Raw genomic sequence first — 18450 nt, 5'->3', positions numbered from 1 at the left:
TTTGGGAGGCTGGGGGAAGCGGGGTTGCCTGAGCTCAGGAGTTTGAGATCAGCCTGGGCAAATGGCGAAACCCTGTCACTACTAAAAAAAAAAAAAAAAAAAAAAAAACAAACAACAAAAAAAAAACTGGGTGTGGAATGCACGCCTGTAGTCCCAGCTACTCAGGAGGCTGAGGCACGAGAATCACTTGAGCCTGGGGGGCAGGGGTTGCAGTGAGCTGAGATTGCGCCACTGCACTCCAGCCTGGCTGACAGAGTGAGAACCTGTCTCAAAAAAAAAAAAAAAAAAAGTCTGTGTAGTAGAGGATGGACTTGAATGACTGCAAGCAAGTATATAACTTCCATGTCCCTTAGTTTTCTGGTTGTTGGTTTTTTTTTTTTTTGAGATGGAATCTCACTCTGTTGCCCAGGCTGGAGTGCAGTGGTGTGATCTCAGCTCACTGCAAGCTCTGCCTCCCCGGTTCATGCCATTCTCCTGGCTCAGCCTCCCGAGTAGCTGGGACTACAGGCGCCACCATCACGCCCAGCTAATTTTTTTTTTTTTTTTGTAATTTTAGTAGAGACGGGGTTTCACCATGTTAGCCAGAATGGTCTCAATCTCCTGACCTCATGATCTACCTGCCTTGGCCTCCCAAAGTGCTGGGATTACAGGTGTGAGCCACCATGCCTGGCCAGTTTTCTTATCTTTAAAGGAGGAAAATATAGCACTGTAACTCATAGGAGGATGTGAGCATTAGATGAATTAACATAAGCAACACATTTAGAACAGTGCCAGTTTCATTATTTATGAACTGTTGTTGCCATGTACACTATGAGGCAAGTATATTATCTCCATTTTACAGATGAAAAATAGAGGCACAGAGATTTTCTAACCTGGTCAAGATCTCACAGCTGGTAAATTACAGAACCATTCTCTCATAATCTGTGACCTTTTAAAGGTTTCTGAACAGCTCTGAACTTACTGATTCTTCGGTAAAAGTGAAGCCATGAAATGCTGCTCTATAAATCTAAAGGAAAGGCCAATTACTAAAAAGACTCAAGAATCTTTGAATATTCTCAATGTCAGGAATGCTGTGATAATCAGGAATAGTACCATTTCCCACATTACTAATGCTTTTATGCCACAAAATGGCTCAACTTTCAGAGTAGATTGGCCTTCTCAATGTTCATGCTATCACCTTACACCAGTTGACACAAAGATCACTCCTAATGAGGGAGTTGCTGGAGATTAAAAGTTGGCTCTGCCTTATCTATATCTGCTACTGCCTGCTGTAAGAAGACTCACTCAGTGAAGGGTTTCTGGAAGGGTACCTGCCATGTACCCTGGAGAATGTGATAGCAGGTTGTCATTCATGGTATATGCAGTTGGCAGAGGAAGTTTCTTAGCAAAGTGAAAAAGGAAGAGATTTATTAGGGAGAGCTAGTAGGCGTTATCTACTCAAATCAAATAGACAGCACCCTATATTTATATCCTGTATTTATTTCTTTGTGCCACTTGATATCTACTTCCTTTAAACACTAGTGACTAATTTCTTTATCTCACACGGCCCCCTGGACTCCACCATTTGTTGACCTTACAGCTTCATTCCGAACTTGGGTGTCTCCACCAGATAGATACTGAAAGGAAAAGCAGTCACCTCCCTCTCCCCTGTCCTTTCCAATGACATTTTTCCCCCAATGATCCCTACTAGCATCAACCATAAGATGTGAGGAAAATCAAAAGTATCTTATAAAGCCATTTGACAAATATTTATATAGAACCCACAATGTCTTGAGCATCTTGCTAGTCACAGGGCGCAGTAGTGCACATGGGGAGCTGGCAAAGCACTGGTAAATAATAATAGCTTGTAGGAACAGAACCAAGGGTTTATTCTTGTTAGGCACTGTTCTTAGTATGCATTATCCCATTTCAATCTCATGGAGGTAGCTATTATTATTATCCCCATTTCACAGATGAGAAAACTGAGGATTGCCCAAAGTCACACAACGAGGAATGGGCAGAACTGGGACTTGAAGGCAGGGCTGCCTGATGTCACACACTTAACCACACATATATCTTCTCTTTCTCTCTCACAGCTTCTCACGAGGTAGAACTTTAGAGCCTGGTGTGTTTGTGGCTGGAGCATAGCAGCTCTTCTACAACTTTACTGTAGTTTCTACTGAATATTTTGGTTTGCAAATATAAAGGATTCTCTGAAGCACAACCTTAAATAACGTGTGGTAGACACCTGGGAGAGGAAAACTGCAGACAGAAAAATGTGGCCGGATGCTCTGTGGGCGGGCGGCAGCGATGTTCGGCCAGGTGGCTCCAGGGAGAGGAAGCAGTGATGCATTGAGGTAAGAGAGCTGACAGATGAAACCACATGGACCCTAAGACAGAGTGGAAGGAGGGTGCCTTAAATATTGTAGGGTGTGCTCTTATCAGGTTATGAGAATGCAGTTGGGATACAGGTTTGCTTTCTCTTGCCTGTATCATCGGAGTGATGATTCAGATAAATTTAAAAATTACTTTATTCTGAAGTATGTCTGATGTGAAGAGGCTTAAATAATATCTTAGGATTAAGAGTCAGGAGACCTAAATTATTGTTCAGATATGTACCACCTAATTTAGGTGTGTGATCTTTTGCAAGTCCCTCAACTTCTCTCATTGTAGGTTTCTTCCCTTCTAAAACAAGGGAGTTGGGTTACTGAACTGCAAGAATTTTTCTAGCTCCAGACTGCTCTGATTGTCTCTAGCACTGGAAATTTAGACACAATTAGAAGGCACGTTTCTAGCCCTTTAGACCTACACTGCCTAACTTAGTAGCCACACGTGGCCATGAAACACTTGAGATGTGGCTAACATGACAAAAGTTTCTATTTTATTTCATTGTCATTAAATTTATATTAAGAAACTGATACTGTATTTAGTTATTGAAAAACTTTATTTGAGACAGAGTCTCGCTTTGTCGCCCAAGCTGGAGTGCAGTGGTACGCAATCTCGGCTGACTGCAACCTCTGCCTCCTGGGTTCAAGTGATTCTCCTGCCTCAACCTACTGAGTTGCTGGGATCACAGGAACCTGCCACCATGCCTGGCTAATTTTTGTATTTTTAGTAGAGACGGGGTTTCACCATGTTGGCCAGGCTGGTCTTGAACTCCTGACCTCAAATCATCTGCCCGCCTTGGCCTCCCAAAGTGCTAGGATTACAGATATGAGCCACCACACCTGGCGTGAAAAACTTTAGTTTGTTTAAAACAACTTAGGAATGTGAATCTGCTTTTTGCAACAGTAAATTTTGTGAAATCTAAATACAGATCAAGTGTTTCCGATGAAAATTTGGCATCTGAATTGGGACATGCTGTAAGTAAAAAATACTAGATTTAAGACAATATTAAAAAAGGAAGTAAAATGTCTCAATAATTTTTGTTGATTACATGTTGAAATGACAATGTTTTAGAAATATTGGGTTAAATAAAATAAATTGTTAAAATTAATTTTATCTGTGTTTACTTTTTAAAATATGACTAGTAGAACATTCGCCAATGTGCGTGGCATTTCTTTTGGACAGCTTTTACAGGACAGGTTATACTCTATAAACTGCAGTGAGTGGTTGGATTGGCATATTGGCCCTAGTTGATCATGGATGTTTTGGAGAGGAAAGCTGTGTCACCCTTTAAGGAAGACACTTGTACCAGTCTGAGTTATTACTCTCATCAGACAAAACTAGCCCCAATTACCTTTGCTAATAGTGTTTCAAGAGAGTCAGGGGATGTGAGGTCTCTTAGAGTCTCTCTGGTTCTCAGTGCTTTCAAAATTGCAATGTGCTGTAGGCACCATGAGTAAATGCACTGCGACATCTCCATCTGAGTACACTCACTATTCCTACCTCCAGAGAGGGGATCTGTTTGGAGGAGCCTGTCTCCATTCAGTGAGCACCCCTGTTGGGTGGGGGGTTGAGCCACGCCCCTTCAGAGGCTGTTGGCCTTGCCTGCGTCTGGCTACCTTTAGCCTAGCCACAGGTTTCTGGTATATTCAGTTCTAGACAGGTAGTAGAGTTTGTTTTGCCTTTTCCACATGAATTCTTCAGAAGGAGGGTGTGTCAGTGGCAGGAGTTTTGAGTTTGAGGCCTTCTGCTCTGTGCAAAACCCTCCTTTTCTGCATCTATAGGGAGTAAACATGGAATCGGTGAGAATCACTTTCCTTGATCATTATGTGGTCAGTATGCGGTGACTGACTTGATGTGATTGGGGAAGGTCCCTTCCCTGGACAGAATATGGTGAGTGTCGTGCCATTACCAGAGAGGATCACCTTCCCTGGCCACATGTGGTAAGCAGTGACTGGGAACGATCATCGCTCCCAGTCAGTGTGTGATTACTAACCTGGAGTGATCCAGGAGGACCACTGTATTTGTTTGCTTGGGCTGCCATAACAAATACCACAGAGCGGACAGCTTAAACAACAGACAGTTCTGGAGGCTAGAGGCTGTTGATCAAGATATCAGCAGGTCTTGTTTCTTCTGAAACCTCTCTGCTTGCTTTGCAAATGGCCACCTTCTTGTTATGTCCTCACAGGGTTGTCCCTTAGTCAGTGTTGTATGTGTCCTAATTTCTTCTTATCAGGACACCAGTCATCTTGGATCAGGGGCCACTCATATTATCTCATTTTACCTTAATTACCTCTTTAAAGGCCCTGTCTCCACATACGGTCATACTCTGAGTTCCTGAGGGTTAGAATTTCAACGTATGAACTGGAAAAGAACACAACTGAGCCCATAACAACCACCATCCCTGGTCGGAATGTGTCATTCAAGGATGGTCAACTTAATGAACTGTGTGGTCAGAAGCAATGACCACAGAATGACCATCAGGTCACCTGGAGATTTCCTACTCAAGGGAATGAGAGCAGGAACATATATCTTTGACATGGTGATGAATGAGTTTAGGTAAATGAGGTGGATGGAGGAATGCATTGATTTCTGAATTTTCCTGCAAGGCCACAGATGTACTGCCTCCTCCTCAGCACCAGGAATTCCTTGTTACTTGAACCACAGTGCCTGAGACCAAGTAAGTGTAGTTGAATGTCCTTGGGATAGTGTGGTAAGTCCTAGTTAACAAATCTGACATCAGGCACAAGGGTTAACAATCTATTCAGGGTCATAAAAGAAACACAAACTATCAGCCCTGCACCAAAGAACATAAGGCAGAGGTGATCAGGCTGGGAATAGAAAGTAGGAATCAGTAGAGTTCTGATTCCTGAAGAAGGTAACCTTCTTAAAGTCAGAAACTGATGAACAGGTATGGATGAGGAGGATGGTGATAAGCTGGAGCTAAGGCAGAAGCAGGAAAACGCAAGACATGACAATATCCCTAGGAGGCTAGCTGGTTACAGCAGAGGTATTGTGACCAAGAGGATTGGCTTACAGTGGTGCCAGAGAGAGAAAAGTGTGTGCCTAGGTGTGAAGTGATCTGGGACTGGATTAGTGACGGGGAGTATGGGGTGAGTGTGAGAAGATTGCTAAAAGCTGGCAATTGATGAAATGTTGAAATTAAGGAGGTCCAAAGTTAAACACACAACCCCAAAACCACCATAATGATGTAATCCTGTGACCCCCAAGAGGTTACTAGTTTTGGTACTGGTGCTGAGACGTCTGGAATGCAACAGCTATGTTCATGAAAGAAAAGATGGGAACAGTCTCATTGCTTACGGATTCTTATACCCCAGAAAAGTTAATTCCAGTGTGTGGTATTTTATTTTCATCCTAACTTTAGGCTTCTCTAGTCAGCCCAATTGTTAGCAACAAGAAATTAGATAGATGGAAGCAATATTCTCCACTTGACAAGGTTTAGGGGCAAGACATTATTAAACTGGGAGGAGGAGTTAACCTAAGTAACAACAAGCAGACTTCATAAAAGGGCTGTGATGCATTCTATACCTTTATCTTGGGGAAAATGCAGTAGGAAAGGGAAACAGCTAGCTTCACAGGAATTTGCTTGGCTTACTGGGATAGAACAAGAAAACCTGTCCTTTATATGCTAACTGAACATTAAGTCTTTTGAAAGCAAGAGGACGACTCCACTCCCAGTATCCTTTCCCAAGGAAGGGTTTTCTGCAATTATCGTAAATGTCCTCTGAAAGCAATCCTAGATTACATAACTAATCCCATATATGTATGAGTATGTGTGTATCCTATACATATAAACTAGGATTATATATCTATGTAAAACATTTGTGTCTTGCACAGAACTTTGAAAATTTCCACTGTCTTCAAAGGATAACATCTTGAGTAGGTTGCTGAGGGCTTTCATCTTTTTCCTTAGCACCATAAATGCAAAATCGGCTATTCAGCCTATTGGGACCCTCCCTACACTGCCTTCAGTCAATGCCTCAGAAGGGACACCATTCGCGACAGCGGACGTTAGCAGTGGGGTCTAGGTTCCATAAATCCCCAACTGATGTTGACACTCCGAGGAACCTCTGCCAAGTTGTAGCAAACTGGGTTCTCCACTTACAGGGTAGGTTCCGGTCCTAAGGAAGACTCTCAAGAAGAGTCAGAAAATAGGTCTTTGGTAGGCACTGAAGTTTGGTAACTGGTCGCAGGCAGCTGGGACGAATTTTGCGGCTCCTTCTCCCCGGTCTCCGGATATTCACACCTCTCGCACTGACCTCTCTGAAGGTGGGAAGGAGTACACAGAGCAGTAGTTCCAGCCCCGCGCGCCTCCTCTGCAGCGCCGCCCCCTCCGCCCCTCCCTCGCGGCAGCCCGAGTGCGCCGCACCTGCGCCGCCACGCCGCCGCGCCTCCCCGCCCCGCCTCGGGCCAGCCAGGCGCCGCACCCTCTCACCGCCGGGCCCCGCCCCGCACACGCGCCCCCGGCCGGTGCCCCGCCCCTCCCGTCATGTGACAGACCCACCCTCCGCACCCGTTCCGATTGGCTCTCCCGACCTAGGGGGAGGGATCTGGCGAACGGCAATGCCCCAGACGCGGCTGCAGTTTTCAAACCGCAACTGCAAGCTTCGGTAGTCCTCTCCGCTGCTGTCGCCGGGAGTCACTTCACGAGAAGCCAGGTCACAACCATCGGCCCTTGTCTGGAAAAGTAAAAGTGGATCCTGCCACGTTCGGAGCTCCCTGGCGCCTCGCCCGGCTGGAGCTAGAGAACTCGTCCTGTGGCGGCCCCCGGCGTGGGGCGGGACAGCGGCCCCCTGGAGGGGGCAGTCCCGGGAGAACCTGCGGCGGCCGGAGCGGTTAGTGTCCTGCGGGATTGGCGGGTTGGCTCGGGGCTGCGATGGAACCAGCCGCCTCGGTACAGAGACCTCATACGTGAGGAAGGAGGACCTAGGAGGGTTTAGGCGGTACGGTCCGGCTGAGAGGGGCTTGGACTCCGCCGCCCCTGAGGTGGCTGATTGCTGCTGGCGCCCCTCCGCTTTGCGGCTGGAGTCCGGGTTCCCTGGGGTTCCGCGCGGGGTGCGGCCGGCGATCCTCCCACCCCCTCCTCAGCCCGGGGCGCGTGTCTGTGTGTGTCCGTGTGTCCCCGTGCGCCCTCCACCCGGCCGGCCCCGGCTCTCCCCAGGTCGCGCCAGGCAGGGCCCCCTTCGCGGCGGGCCCGCGCGGGTCCCTTCCACAGCAAGGCCACGCGGTCCCCCTAGCCTCTCCCGAGTCCCAGCTGCGGCGTGGGCGCGTTCCCATCGGGACTCGTGGACGCGTCCTGCTCCCAGCTGCCTTTCGTCTAGAGAAAGTTCGTGCTTATCTTGTGGGACGTTTTCAGTTACTGCTTGGGAACAGTGTTTTAAAACCAGCGAGAGAGCAAGACGGGCTACAGCTGTTTCCGTGATTTTCAGCGATCTGATTTTTACTTTGATGCCTTGTGACCCACTTAGTGTGCACGACTCATCCTCAAACTATACCATTACTGGATGCCAACGATTTTTGACATTTACCCAGGCTCTTTGTTTTATTGTAGGGAAAAGCGTTTCATTTGAATTTCCTCCGAGGGAGAAGTAGAGACAAAGTTGAAAGAGGCTTTATAGCAGCTGGTAGCTGGCATTAGTTTCTGTCTGGACTAGAGGCACTCTGACATCAATTTGGAAATTGGAATTAAGAAAATACGTTTTTAAAATCGTAATACTTATCAGATTTCACTAATATTTAAACACATGAGGACTGTGTATCACATTCACCGATTGTTTTGTCGACGTAATGTTTACATCTGTGGTGCTAATGATAAGCAGAACCTTGCCAGGGACGTTTGACGTGGTGTGGCCACTTTACGTTTTCAAGTTTATGAGAATGTCTGCGCGGAGACAGCGTAGCTCTGTAGAAATGAGTGGCAGCGTATGTAACCTGGCATTTTGAACCCAGGAGCACAATTTTATTAAAGGAAAATAAACCTACTTTCTCATTGATAACACTGTTTTTTAGTTTTATGGTGAACTGTTCCGAAGTAATTTTCAGCAAGTGCTTATTTTATAAATATTAGACCGTGTACCCCTAGGATTGTGTATTTTTTAAGAAAACTGGTCGATAGAAGCAGTGCAAAAGTTTTAAACTCATCTCCCTCGGATCCTCCTCCTCTGAGCAGATGCTCAATTAAACTTTTTCTAGTATCTTAATAATTGGAGGTATTAATAGATGTTTTATTTTTGAGATACATATTGTACATTTTAGATCTTTTTTTCTTTTTTTTCTTTTTTTCTTTTTTTCTTTTTTTTTTTTTTTTTGAGACGGAGTCTTGCTCTGTCTCCCAGGTTGGAGTGCAGTGGCGCGATCTCGGCTCACTGCAAGCTCCGCCTCCCGGGTTCACGCCATTCTCCTGCCTCAGCCTCCCAAGTAGCTGGGACTACAGGCGCCCGCCAACACGCCCGGCTAATTTTTTGTATTTTTAGTAGAAACGGGGTTTCACCGTGTTAGCCAAGATGGTCTCGATCTCCTGACCTCGTGATCCGCCCGTCTCGGCCTCCCAAAGTGCTAGGATTACAGGCGTGAGCCACCGCGCCCGGCCTAGATCTTTTTTTTCTAAAGTAGGGATCCAAAATTGAGGTGAAATATATTTGCTTACATGGCAAGACTTTTTAAAAGTAGAATTTCTGTAATTGAAGACCATCCTTTTTTGTGTGTGAATAGAATGGTTGCGGTTTCTCTTGGGATCATTGATTAGTGAATTACAATTTGGTTAAGATAGAATGCGTTTTTAGGAAGTTGGAGGTTTGACTAATCGCTGTGTTAGCATATGAGTAACAAATTTGAAGAAGATACAAGCATTTTTATGGCTGACGTTTCTAATCAGATAATTTTATTTTTAAGCTTGCTCTGTTTTACTTTTGTTAAGTGAACATTTTAACATGTTTTAAAGCTCTTTGATAATTATAAGGGAGAATTTCCTTATGAGAATATTTTTGCTTTAGAGACACAAGAAGTCAAGGAATTCAGTTAATAATACTTTCACTTAATCCTTAAATTGCCTTAAAATTGCATGCATAGTATATTGTAATTCACATTTTCTGTATGTAAGATTGGCAGTTAAGAATAGTATTCTGGCCGGGCGCAGTGGCTCAAGCCTGTAATCCCAGCACTTTGGGAGGCCGAGGCGGGCGGATCATAAGGTCAGGCGTTCGAGACCAATATGGTGAAACCCCGTGTCTACTAAAAATACAAAAATTAGCCGGGCATTGTGGCGCGCGCCTGTAGTCCCAGCTACTCGGGAGGCTGAGGCAGAAGAGTTGCTTGACCCGGAAGGCCGAGGTTGCAGTGAGCCGAGATCACGCCACTGCACTCCAGCCTGGGCAACAGAGCGAGACTCTGTCTCAAAAAAAAAAAAAGAATAGTATTCCTAGGCTTACTACTTTTAAAGGATACTGATTGATTCTTCTTTTCATAAAGAAATCTTTTGCACTGTATGGGTATTTGTTTTGTCAGAAACATTAGCAATCATTTATCTACTACCTTTCCACTTAGGAAAACTTCAAATGTCAGTTGCTTTAGTTTTTCATAATATTGATGACAAAATTCACTGATTTTATGTTTAAGTACTGTAGTTTGTATTCTATGCTGGACTGTTATCAAAGGCTATTTCTTTGAATATTTCAATTAAGAAATGTTCTTATAAAGTTACAAGCACGTATTTTTATCTAAATATGTTGTAATGTTGCAATTTTCAGGGCATACTTTATTAAGTTTTTTATTATCCTTTTTCCAGAACATCTAACCTCAAACTTCAGTGCCATTTAAAACATATATATTAGTTTCTTTTAATATTTATATGCATTATATTTTGGTTCATCCCTGACCCTTTGCAATTACTCCAAAAGAGGGTGTAGTGATACTGTAAGCATTGAAAAATTTTAACAGTGAGATGGTAATTTCCTCTTTAATCCTTAAAGGCAGATTCCATTTTGCATTGTAATAGTTACTGAATAAATAGTACTTAAGCGGTGCTATTAAGTAAACAATATTTTACAACAGAAACCCAATTTTCCGTCTTGTGAGTGACAAGCACCATGCATTTGTTGCCCACCCCGGAATCCCCCACTCTATTTCCGTTTTTCAACCTTTTATCCTGGTTCACAGTTAACAGGTTTAATTCTTTTTCTGGAGGTGGGAAGACACAGCATTAGGCCTTAGGGTCTTGGCACAGAATCAGGCCTAGGAGTCATTGCCTGACACTTCAGCCCTTGGATAGTATATACTAGAATGGTTGGATTAGAGTTAGTTTAGCTGACTTCCTATTGTGATTTTTAGAGGATTAAGTTTATGAATTATATTTTCTGTTCAAAATATTTTAAAAAACAAAACCTGTTGGCAGAATACATATGAGGAATATAATCTCTTCCTTGAAATTGAAAATCATCATCATTTCCATCTTGATACCAATACTTCTAATCAATGACTAATTAAAAACAAATACTTCTGCCACACCAGGAGAAAGTTCTTCCTTTACTTTTGATGGACGCTAAATCTCTTTTTCAGTTTCCTAGGGAAAGCTTGCTAGCAGTAAATGCCTTAAATGCCTATGTAGAAAGGAGTTGCTTCCCTTAGAATCTTCGGGCTTACTTTGCTTCCTATTGCCTTTCCAATGTACTTCATGATGATCTAGACTTATCAGTGATAAATCTTGATAGGACACTTACCTGAATCTCCTGATTTTTGGAGGCTCTTAAAAGAGTGATGTTCTTAACTGCAGTAGGTATTTGTATTAGTAGCTTGTATTAAAAACAAGTAGCCACCTTGTCTGGAAACAGTGGTAAAAACAAAAGGTCTATTGGCATTACATTATAGTATATGACAAAATAATTTTATCTGTGTTTCCAGACTTTGTGGCTACCTGTTTAGAACTGACATTTTGTAAGTGCAATTTAAAATAGTTACTTTATTTGTCCAAATGCTGAATTAAGCAGAGACTAGCTGCATTCAGAGCTCCAGTACTGTAAATTCAAGATGGATCTCAAGTTCTCCTAACCCCTCGAAGACATGAGATATACCTACAAATTCTTTTTTCTATATCTCATAATTCTTACAATTCAGTTCATCAAACATTTTTAAAATTCCTACCGGGTGGCAGATACCATGCTGGTTGCTTAGGCACAAAAGTAAAAGGATGCTGCCCTTTAAACACTGAACAGAATTGCAATCTAACATGTTACATTTTGAGGTAAAGAAGTATGCCAAGGATCCTCTTATTTGAAGCACAAAGGAGAAGCCTTTAAATCAACCTGTGGTTTTTAGGCAAAGCTTCCTGGGGGAGAGGCCATTCTGTGTTGAGTTTTGAAGGATGTGTAAGAAGAGTTAGCCATTTAAGGAAAGTAGAAAGGCTTTTTCAGGCAAAGAAGTATAACAAAGATGTGGTGGCAAAATATGAAATATGAGTGCGGCAGGAAATGTAGCTGGTGTATACTTGGCCTCAGAGGCCTTATGTGTTATGCTGTAAGTACTTGAAAGCTTGTAGATACTGGGGAGCTAATGAAGGAATCAAAACAGACAATTTGATTTTCTAAATGTCTTTATTATTGTATATTCTATTTTTTAAAAACTTTCTTATTTGATAATTTTGAAATAAATATCATGATAAATACTTTTTAAAATAGAGCTAGAGGTTTATAGAGATAGTCTTGCTTTTGTTCACATCACACTTGCTTTCTGCATTCAAGTAAGTGAAGGCCCAGATCAAGCCTAACATTTCCTTCTTTTCCTTCCTTCACTGATCTACTTCCAAATTCTTTTGGTAATTATTATAATAAGAATTAATGAAAAAAATATTTAAAAATAAGTGAGATACCATTATTTGTAGTAGTACTGTGTGATTAAAAGCTTAATTGTGTCTTACCTTCTATTACACTTTTTATAGGATCTAATCGTGTATACACATGCATATAAATTTACTTACCAGGTCCCTTAAGATGTTTTTTGAATGCTATAACCTGATAAAATGTTATAAAATGAATTTCAAATGGAGTGAGACATATAGGTAATTTAGAATCGGTAATATGAAGTGTGGTAGAAGACAAGAAAAGGCCTGGGAATTGTTGCAGTTAAAGAGAATTTGGTGGGAAATTTAGGAAGATACAAGAAGGAGCGACAGAGAGCTGACTGATAACCTGCATGTACCTTATATGAAGGGCAACCAGATGTTTGTGGAGGGCTTGGTGGACAAAGGTGACATTCATGCTCCACTATATGCAAAACTGGCCAAAGGAGAGGAAATGGAAAAATATCTTGGCTCTGACAATTGGTTCAGATGCAGTAAATAAAAGGAAAATGAACTTAAGAAATGCTTAAGGGATGCCTAAAGCAGCTTGTGATGTAGGTATATTTCTAATAAATAGATGAACTTATGAGGAAATTGGTACCCATATTGATCTTTCAGAACAATGGAAAAAAATCAGTGAAACTGAGTGCTATCAGAACTAAGAAGATACATAAGTAGTTAAAACAGACAACAAAAATGCTTTTAAGAATGAAGTTTAGACTAAGTTGGGATGAGAATTTTGTACATGGAAACGGTACAGCTATTCAACAATGGCAGGGAACTGCAGGGAGAGTATTTTTGGGTAGAATGTTAATTTTGTTTTGTGGAACAATAACGATATGCCCTTGTGACTTGCACTGTACCTGTGTCAGTGGACATGAGTTCAGCATATTTTAATTTTTAATCCTTGCAGCAACTGGAAGATCGATTCTTTTATCATCCATGCTTTAGAGGCAGCAAAATCGAAGCTTTCTTCACCAGTAAAAGGGAATGCGAAGTAAATCACAACAAAATTCCATTTCACCTTCATCACACTAGAATAGCCAAACTTAAAAGTCTGAATTGGGCAAGTATTGTCAAAGTAGTGATAAACCGTCCCATCCAGTGCTAGTGGGAGTGTAAACTGGGGGTGGAAAGAAGGGGCTATGTCTAATATGTTTTATTTTTAATTTAAATGAAATATGACCAAGTAATAAGATTGGAAAGTAAATGTTTGTATATAGTGTTCCTTATCTTACATTTGAAATATTAGATATTTTGTTTTCTTTTTAAATAACTGTGTTGCCGCAGATCAGGCGACTTAACAGAAGTATATTTTCTCAACAATTCTGGAGGCTAGAAATCTGGGATCAGGGTGTCTGCGGGGTTGGTTTCTTCTGAGGCCTGCCCTCTTGGCTTGTAGATGGCTGCCTTCTCCTAGTGTGTTCACATAGTCTTTCCTCTGTGTGTGTCTGTGTCCTAATTGGCCCACTTTAATGACCTCATTTTAACTTAATCACCTTTTTAAAGGCCCTGTCTCCAAAGACAGTCACATTATGAGATACAGGGGTTAGGGTTTTTCAACTTAGGAATTTGGGGGAAGACACAATTCAGCCCATAACAATAGCAAAGTTAAATAATTTAATTAAGGTCTCATAGCTGGTATGATGGATGAATGGAATTCAGACCCAGGTGTCTTTCAGTCTAAAGGTTATTCTCAGAATGCTACACTACAACCCTTTGACTCCTAGAGATGTACCCCAAAACTGGTTAGAGCTGTTTCCCCAAAGACTAAGAGATGTAGAGAAAACAATTTTACTATCTAGTTATGTGAAAGCTATAATTTTAATTTAATTTAATTTTTTGAGACAAGGTCTCCATCTATCGCCCAGGCTGAACTGCAGTGACGCATTCATAATTTGAGAATAACACCAAGAAGAGAAAATGTAGAAACTGAAAACGCTGAACTCTAATGACACTGCTTTTTGGCTAAGTAGACTATAGTTGGCATTTGAATTTAAGAAGATAAAGAACAGTACATATAAGTAGAAAATAGGAAAAAAAGGTGTCAGAGAAGGAACAAATGCTTAGCGGGTTACTACAGGAGGGTGCTAAAAGAATAATAATTGATATTTTATTAAGTAGGCATAGCAATAAATCATAAGTGTCTTGAAATATAGTATCTGTTATTGTTTTATGAATGCAATTAATATAATAGTTTTGATAACACTGAATGCATATAAACATCACAAATTTCCAGATACATATATGAGCTTCAGATACAGAACTTTGAAATAAAGCTTTATGTATAGGTTAGTCACTCTTCCAACAAAATTATTGAGCACTTCATACATAGCAGGCTCTGTGCTAGGTCCTGTTAAAGGAGGGACTCTTAAGACCTTTGAGAGTTTCTGAGTTTAGTACTGAAACATAGCCAATCCGTGGAAAAAGTTCTATTTCTTGTAGTCCTTCACGTCAGTAATATAACTCACAATATGTGCATTTACCACCAAATTTCTTTAGCCATGTGAAAATAAGTTTAAAATGAATAATTATTATCTTGTCGTATTAAATTACCTATTATGTGAAACCTATAACTTTATTTATTTATTTATTTATTTATTTATTTATTTATTGAGATAAGATCTCACTTTATTGCCCAAACTGAACTGCAGTAGCACATTCATAGCTCACTGCAACCTCAAACTTCTGGGCTCAAGTGATGCTCCTGCCTCAGCCTCCCAAGCAGCTGGGACTACAGGTGCGAGCCACTACACCCAGTTAATTTTTAAATTTTTTCATAGAGATGGGATCTCGCTATGTTGCCAGGACTGGTTTTGAACTTCTGGCCTCAAGTGATCATCCTGCCTCAGCCTCCCAAAGTGCTGGGATTATAGGCGTGTACCACCATGTCCAGCTGAAACCTCTATAACTTTAAAGAATGGAGTTTTATGATGAAACTAAGTGATTGTTTGCATTATAATTTTATCATAGCTATTTTTTTTAATTGAGAGGATTTTTATAGTAGTTTTATTCTGAAATGAAGTCAGTAACTTCGTTCAAGTGCCATAGTGTTATGGTTTATGTGTATGCTTTTTGTTTTTTCCTCCTTGTGGATAGAATGTCCTCTTTAAATCTTTTTTTTTTTTAGTTGTATTTTATAGCTATATTTGGAGCTGTGTAATGTAATGCACATCCTGCCTGAGATAACATCTTTTCTCTGTCTTCTCTTTTTTTGCATAGGTAAAAATAAGTGACTAAAGAAGCAGACCTGGGAATCACCTAACATGTCGAGGAGGAGATTTGATTGCCGAAGTATTTCAGGCCTACTAACTACAACTCCTCAAATTCCAATAAAAATGGAAAACTTTAATAATTTCTATATACTTACATCTAAAGAGCTAGGGAGGTAAGAAAACCATATGACGTGTATGCCATCTAAATTCAAATTTTGGATTTGTGTTTTTATAATTCTATAAAACTCACTTGGGATCATTATTTAACAATGATTAGGAAGGAAAGTTGTGATCTCTGTTGCTGTTACCTAGGGTCCAGTCTTAACTGACTTGAAAATCAAATCTGTGGAGGGTTTAGTGAACTTACATCATACATCCTACCTAGCCTCAGAGCCTCTGATAGGAGGTCTCTGTCCTTACATGAGGCTGTGCATGGGAAGAGGCAGCTCAGCATAGTGGACTGCCGAATTCAAGTTTGGACTCCACCAGTTACTAGGTGTGTGACTTCAACTAAATAACTGTACCTCTTTTTTAAATTTTTGTTTGTGGCGGGGTCTCTGTTGCTGAAGCTGGAGTGCAGTGACATGATCTTGGCTCACTGCAACCTCCTGTCTCCTGGGCTCAAGGGATCTGCCACCTCAGCCTCCTAAGTAGCTGGGACTACAGGCACACACCACGACACTGGGCTGGTTTTTTGTAGAGACAGGGTTTCTCCATGTTGCCCAGGCTGGTCTCCAACTTCTGGGTTCAAGCAGTCCTTTGGCCGTGGCCTCCCAAAGTGCTGAGATAATTGGTGTGAGCCCCTGCGCCCTGCCTACTGTACCTCTTAGTGCTGTCGTTTCCTCATCTGAAAAGTAGGGGTGAAGATAATTGTGTCTGTCTTATATGGTTGTTATGAGGATTAAGTTAGTTAATATTTGTAAAGTGCCTAGTACAGTGCTCTGTAAGTTTTTGTTAAATGAAATATTTTTTAAATTCCTAGGGTATTGTGCTTGGCTTAAAAAAAAAAAGAAGAAGAAGAAGAAATAGGGAGATTCTCCCCCTCTCCTAAGTTGAACAAAAAGAATGAATTCATATTTCATAGTCTGATTCTATGTCACAACAAATGAGTGGTTTATAAGTAAAAAGCCTTTACAAATTGTTTTCTCTTAACCAGTGTATAAACTCTGTACGGCCAAGGAGTGACATGATATTATGAAACCATTCTGTACTACCATTTTAATATATGAAAAGTTATAAAAGATATACCAAGTTATTTAAGTTATATATTCAGCATCTTTTGAGCTTTAAATTAAAGGTGCTTAATGAAGGGTTGGAAGATGGTAGTCATCATGTATTTTCAGTTTGATTTTAGTTCTGGAGGTAAATGTTTTGTTGTATGTTAAATGGTTTACTAAGTCCATATTTGTGTTGATAAATGTGCAGCAAAACAGTGTGATTGATTTTTGTCTTTGAAAATCTCGATGTGAGAAGAAAAGTTGACCGAATCATGAAAAGTAATTTCATTCTTGGTGGCCTTTTACCTTAAGGGCAGAGGCAAGTCCTGGCTTTTTCACGTTGCAGATGTTGGATGCAGCCTTTCTTTTGCAAAATAAGAATTATAATATCTGGCCAGGTGTGGTGACTCACGCCTGTAATCCCAGCATTTTGGGAGGCCGAGGAGGGTGGGTCATGAGGTCAGGAGTTCGAGACCAGCCTTGCCAACATAGTGAAACCCTGTGTCTACTAAAAATACAAAATTAGCCAGGCATGGTGGCGTGTGCCTGTAGTCCCAGCTACTCAGGAGGCTGAGGCAGAAGAATCACTTGAACCTGGCAGGTGGAGGTTGCAGTGAGCCGATATCATGCCACTGCACTCCAGCTTGGGCAACACAGTGAGACTTTGTCTCAAAAAAAAAAAAAAAAAAGAATTATAATATCTACCTCACTGACCAAGAATTAAATACAAAAGCACATTTCATAATTCCTGGCATACTAATTTAATGTGCAAAATATTTGGGTGTTTTAATGGTGTATTAAAAGATAGAGTTTTTAGAACCTTTTAAAATGAAATTTTAAGAAATTGTTCTAAATCTTAATTACTTCATTTTGCATTATAATAGGAAGAAAGGTTTTTTTTTTTCTTTTTTTCTTTTTCTTTTTTTTAAGTTTCCTGTATCTCACATTGAACCATAGAATCTCTGCATTGGAAAGACTTCAGTGGTCCGTGGTCTTACTAATACAATGTTTGTATGCAGTGCAGCAATCTTTCCTATAATTTCCCCAACAAACTGTTATCCAGCCTCAGTTTGAATGCTTCAGCGATGGGGAAATGAATATTATGCAAGTCTTGAACAGTACACACAATAAAAGTCACTTTCTCTTCTATTTTTCTGAGTTACTATTTGATGAGTAAATTTACTTACATTTTTTAAATTAACTTTTCAAAATCGGGGACATTATAGGAGCTAAAAAATCTATAAAGTATTTTTGCTTTGAGGGCTTTGGATAATTTAAACTTTGAGGATGATATTAATAATTCTAAATTGCTTTATAAATGAGGTGCCATCATAAATAAAGTTGAATTAGGCATACTTTTTAGAATTTTAGATAAAAAACTCATGATAGAATTTGATTAAAGCAAATATAGATTGATTGCTAAATTCCCATTTTAAAATATCTTTATGAAAGAGACCAAGTAACATCTTTCTTTTGAATTGATATGGGCTAATGAGTCACATGGTAAATATTGATATGTTTAATTATTAGATCTTCATAAATTAGAAATCATGGCTTTTCATCTGCCAAGAATGTACTGAAAGTTCTTTCAATATTGTTACCAATTTTAATATCCTATGCTTTTGTGAAATGGAAATTAGAATCATAATCATTTCTTCTGAGGTTTGCACATTTTGAAAGTTATCTTTCTGAATCAACTTTTTTATTTCAGAGTGTTAGTGTTTAATAATTCATTTTCCTTTAGCAAATTAAAGGAAATTATGTAAAAGTTAACAGTTCATTTTTTACTATTCTCAAAAAACTT

General features: G+C 40.5%; 2 protein-coding genes across 4 annotated transcripts in view; one reads left to right on the top strand and one right to left on the bottom strand.

Annotated features, from left to right (window-relative positions):
* Positions 1 to 18450, top strand: part of STK17B (serine/threonine kinase 17b) — a 49269-nt gene that overhangs the window by 4203 nt on the left and 26616 nt on the right. The window contains exons 1-3 of one of the 3 annotated variants that reach the window (XM_063791424.1): positions 6936 to 7220; positions 13128 to 13280; positions 15437 to 15602. In XM_063791424.1, the coding sequence (XP_063647494.1) occupies positions 15481 to 15602 (122 nt within the window). In that variant the 5' untranslated portion in view covers positions 6936 to 7220; positions 13128 to 13280; positions 15437 to 15480. Of the gene's footprint in view, positions 1 to 2075; positions 2337 to 6935; positions 7221 to 13127; positions 13281 to 15436; positions 15603 to 18450 lie in introns of those variants that run through there. The other 2 variants (XM_063791425.1, XM_001168212.7) reach the window with 2 other exon arrangements.
* Positions 5110 to 12632, bottom strand: LOC112208390 (uncharacterized). The gene is made up of 4 exons (XM_054678848.2): positions 12574 to 12632; positions 7523 to 7848; positions 6922 to 7468; positions 5110 to 6648 (listed from the first exon to the last, which is right to left on the bottom strand). The coding sequence occupies exons 1-4, from the start codon at positions 12630 to 12632 to the stop codon at positions 6507 to 6509; spliced, it is 1074 nt and encodes a 357-aa protein (XP_054534823.1). The 3' UTR covers positions 5110 to 6506.

Source organism: Pan troglodytes, chromosome 13 (assembly GCF_028858775.2).
Source record: "Pan troglodytes isolate AG18354 chromosome 13, NHGRI_mPanTro3-v2.0_pri, whole genome shotgun sequence".
Lineage (NCBI taxonomy): Eukaryota > Metazoa > Chordata > Mammalia > Primates > Hominidae > Pan > Pan troglodytes.
The sequence above is the reverse complement of the archived record's forward strand: the minus strand, read 5'-3'. Positions and strand labels throughout refer to the sequence as shown.

Bases quoted from the DNA above. Each gene is read 5' to 3' on its own strand.
- LOC112208390 (XM_054678848.2), bottom strand. From the start codon at position 12,632: ATGAATGTCACCTTTGTCCACCAAGCCCTCCACAAACATCTGGTTGCC. The intron at 7,469-7,522 runs GTGGAGGGCGCA...CCCCGGGCTGAG, and splicing joins GGAGAGCCGGGGCCGGCCGG to GAGGGGGTGGGAGGATCGCC. The intron at 6,649-6,921 runs GTCGGGAGAGCC...TCCCACCTTCAG, and splicing joins CGCCAGATCCCTCCCCCTAG to AGAGGTCAGTGCGAGAGGTG.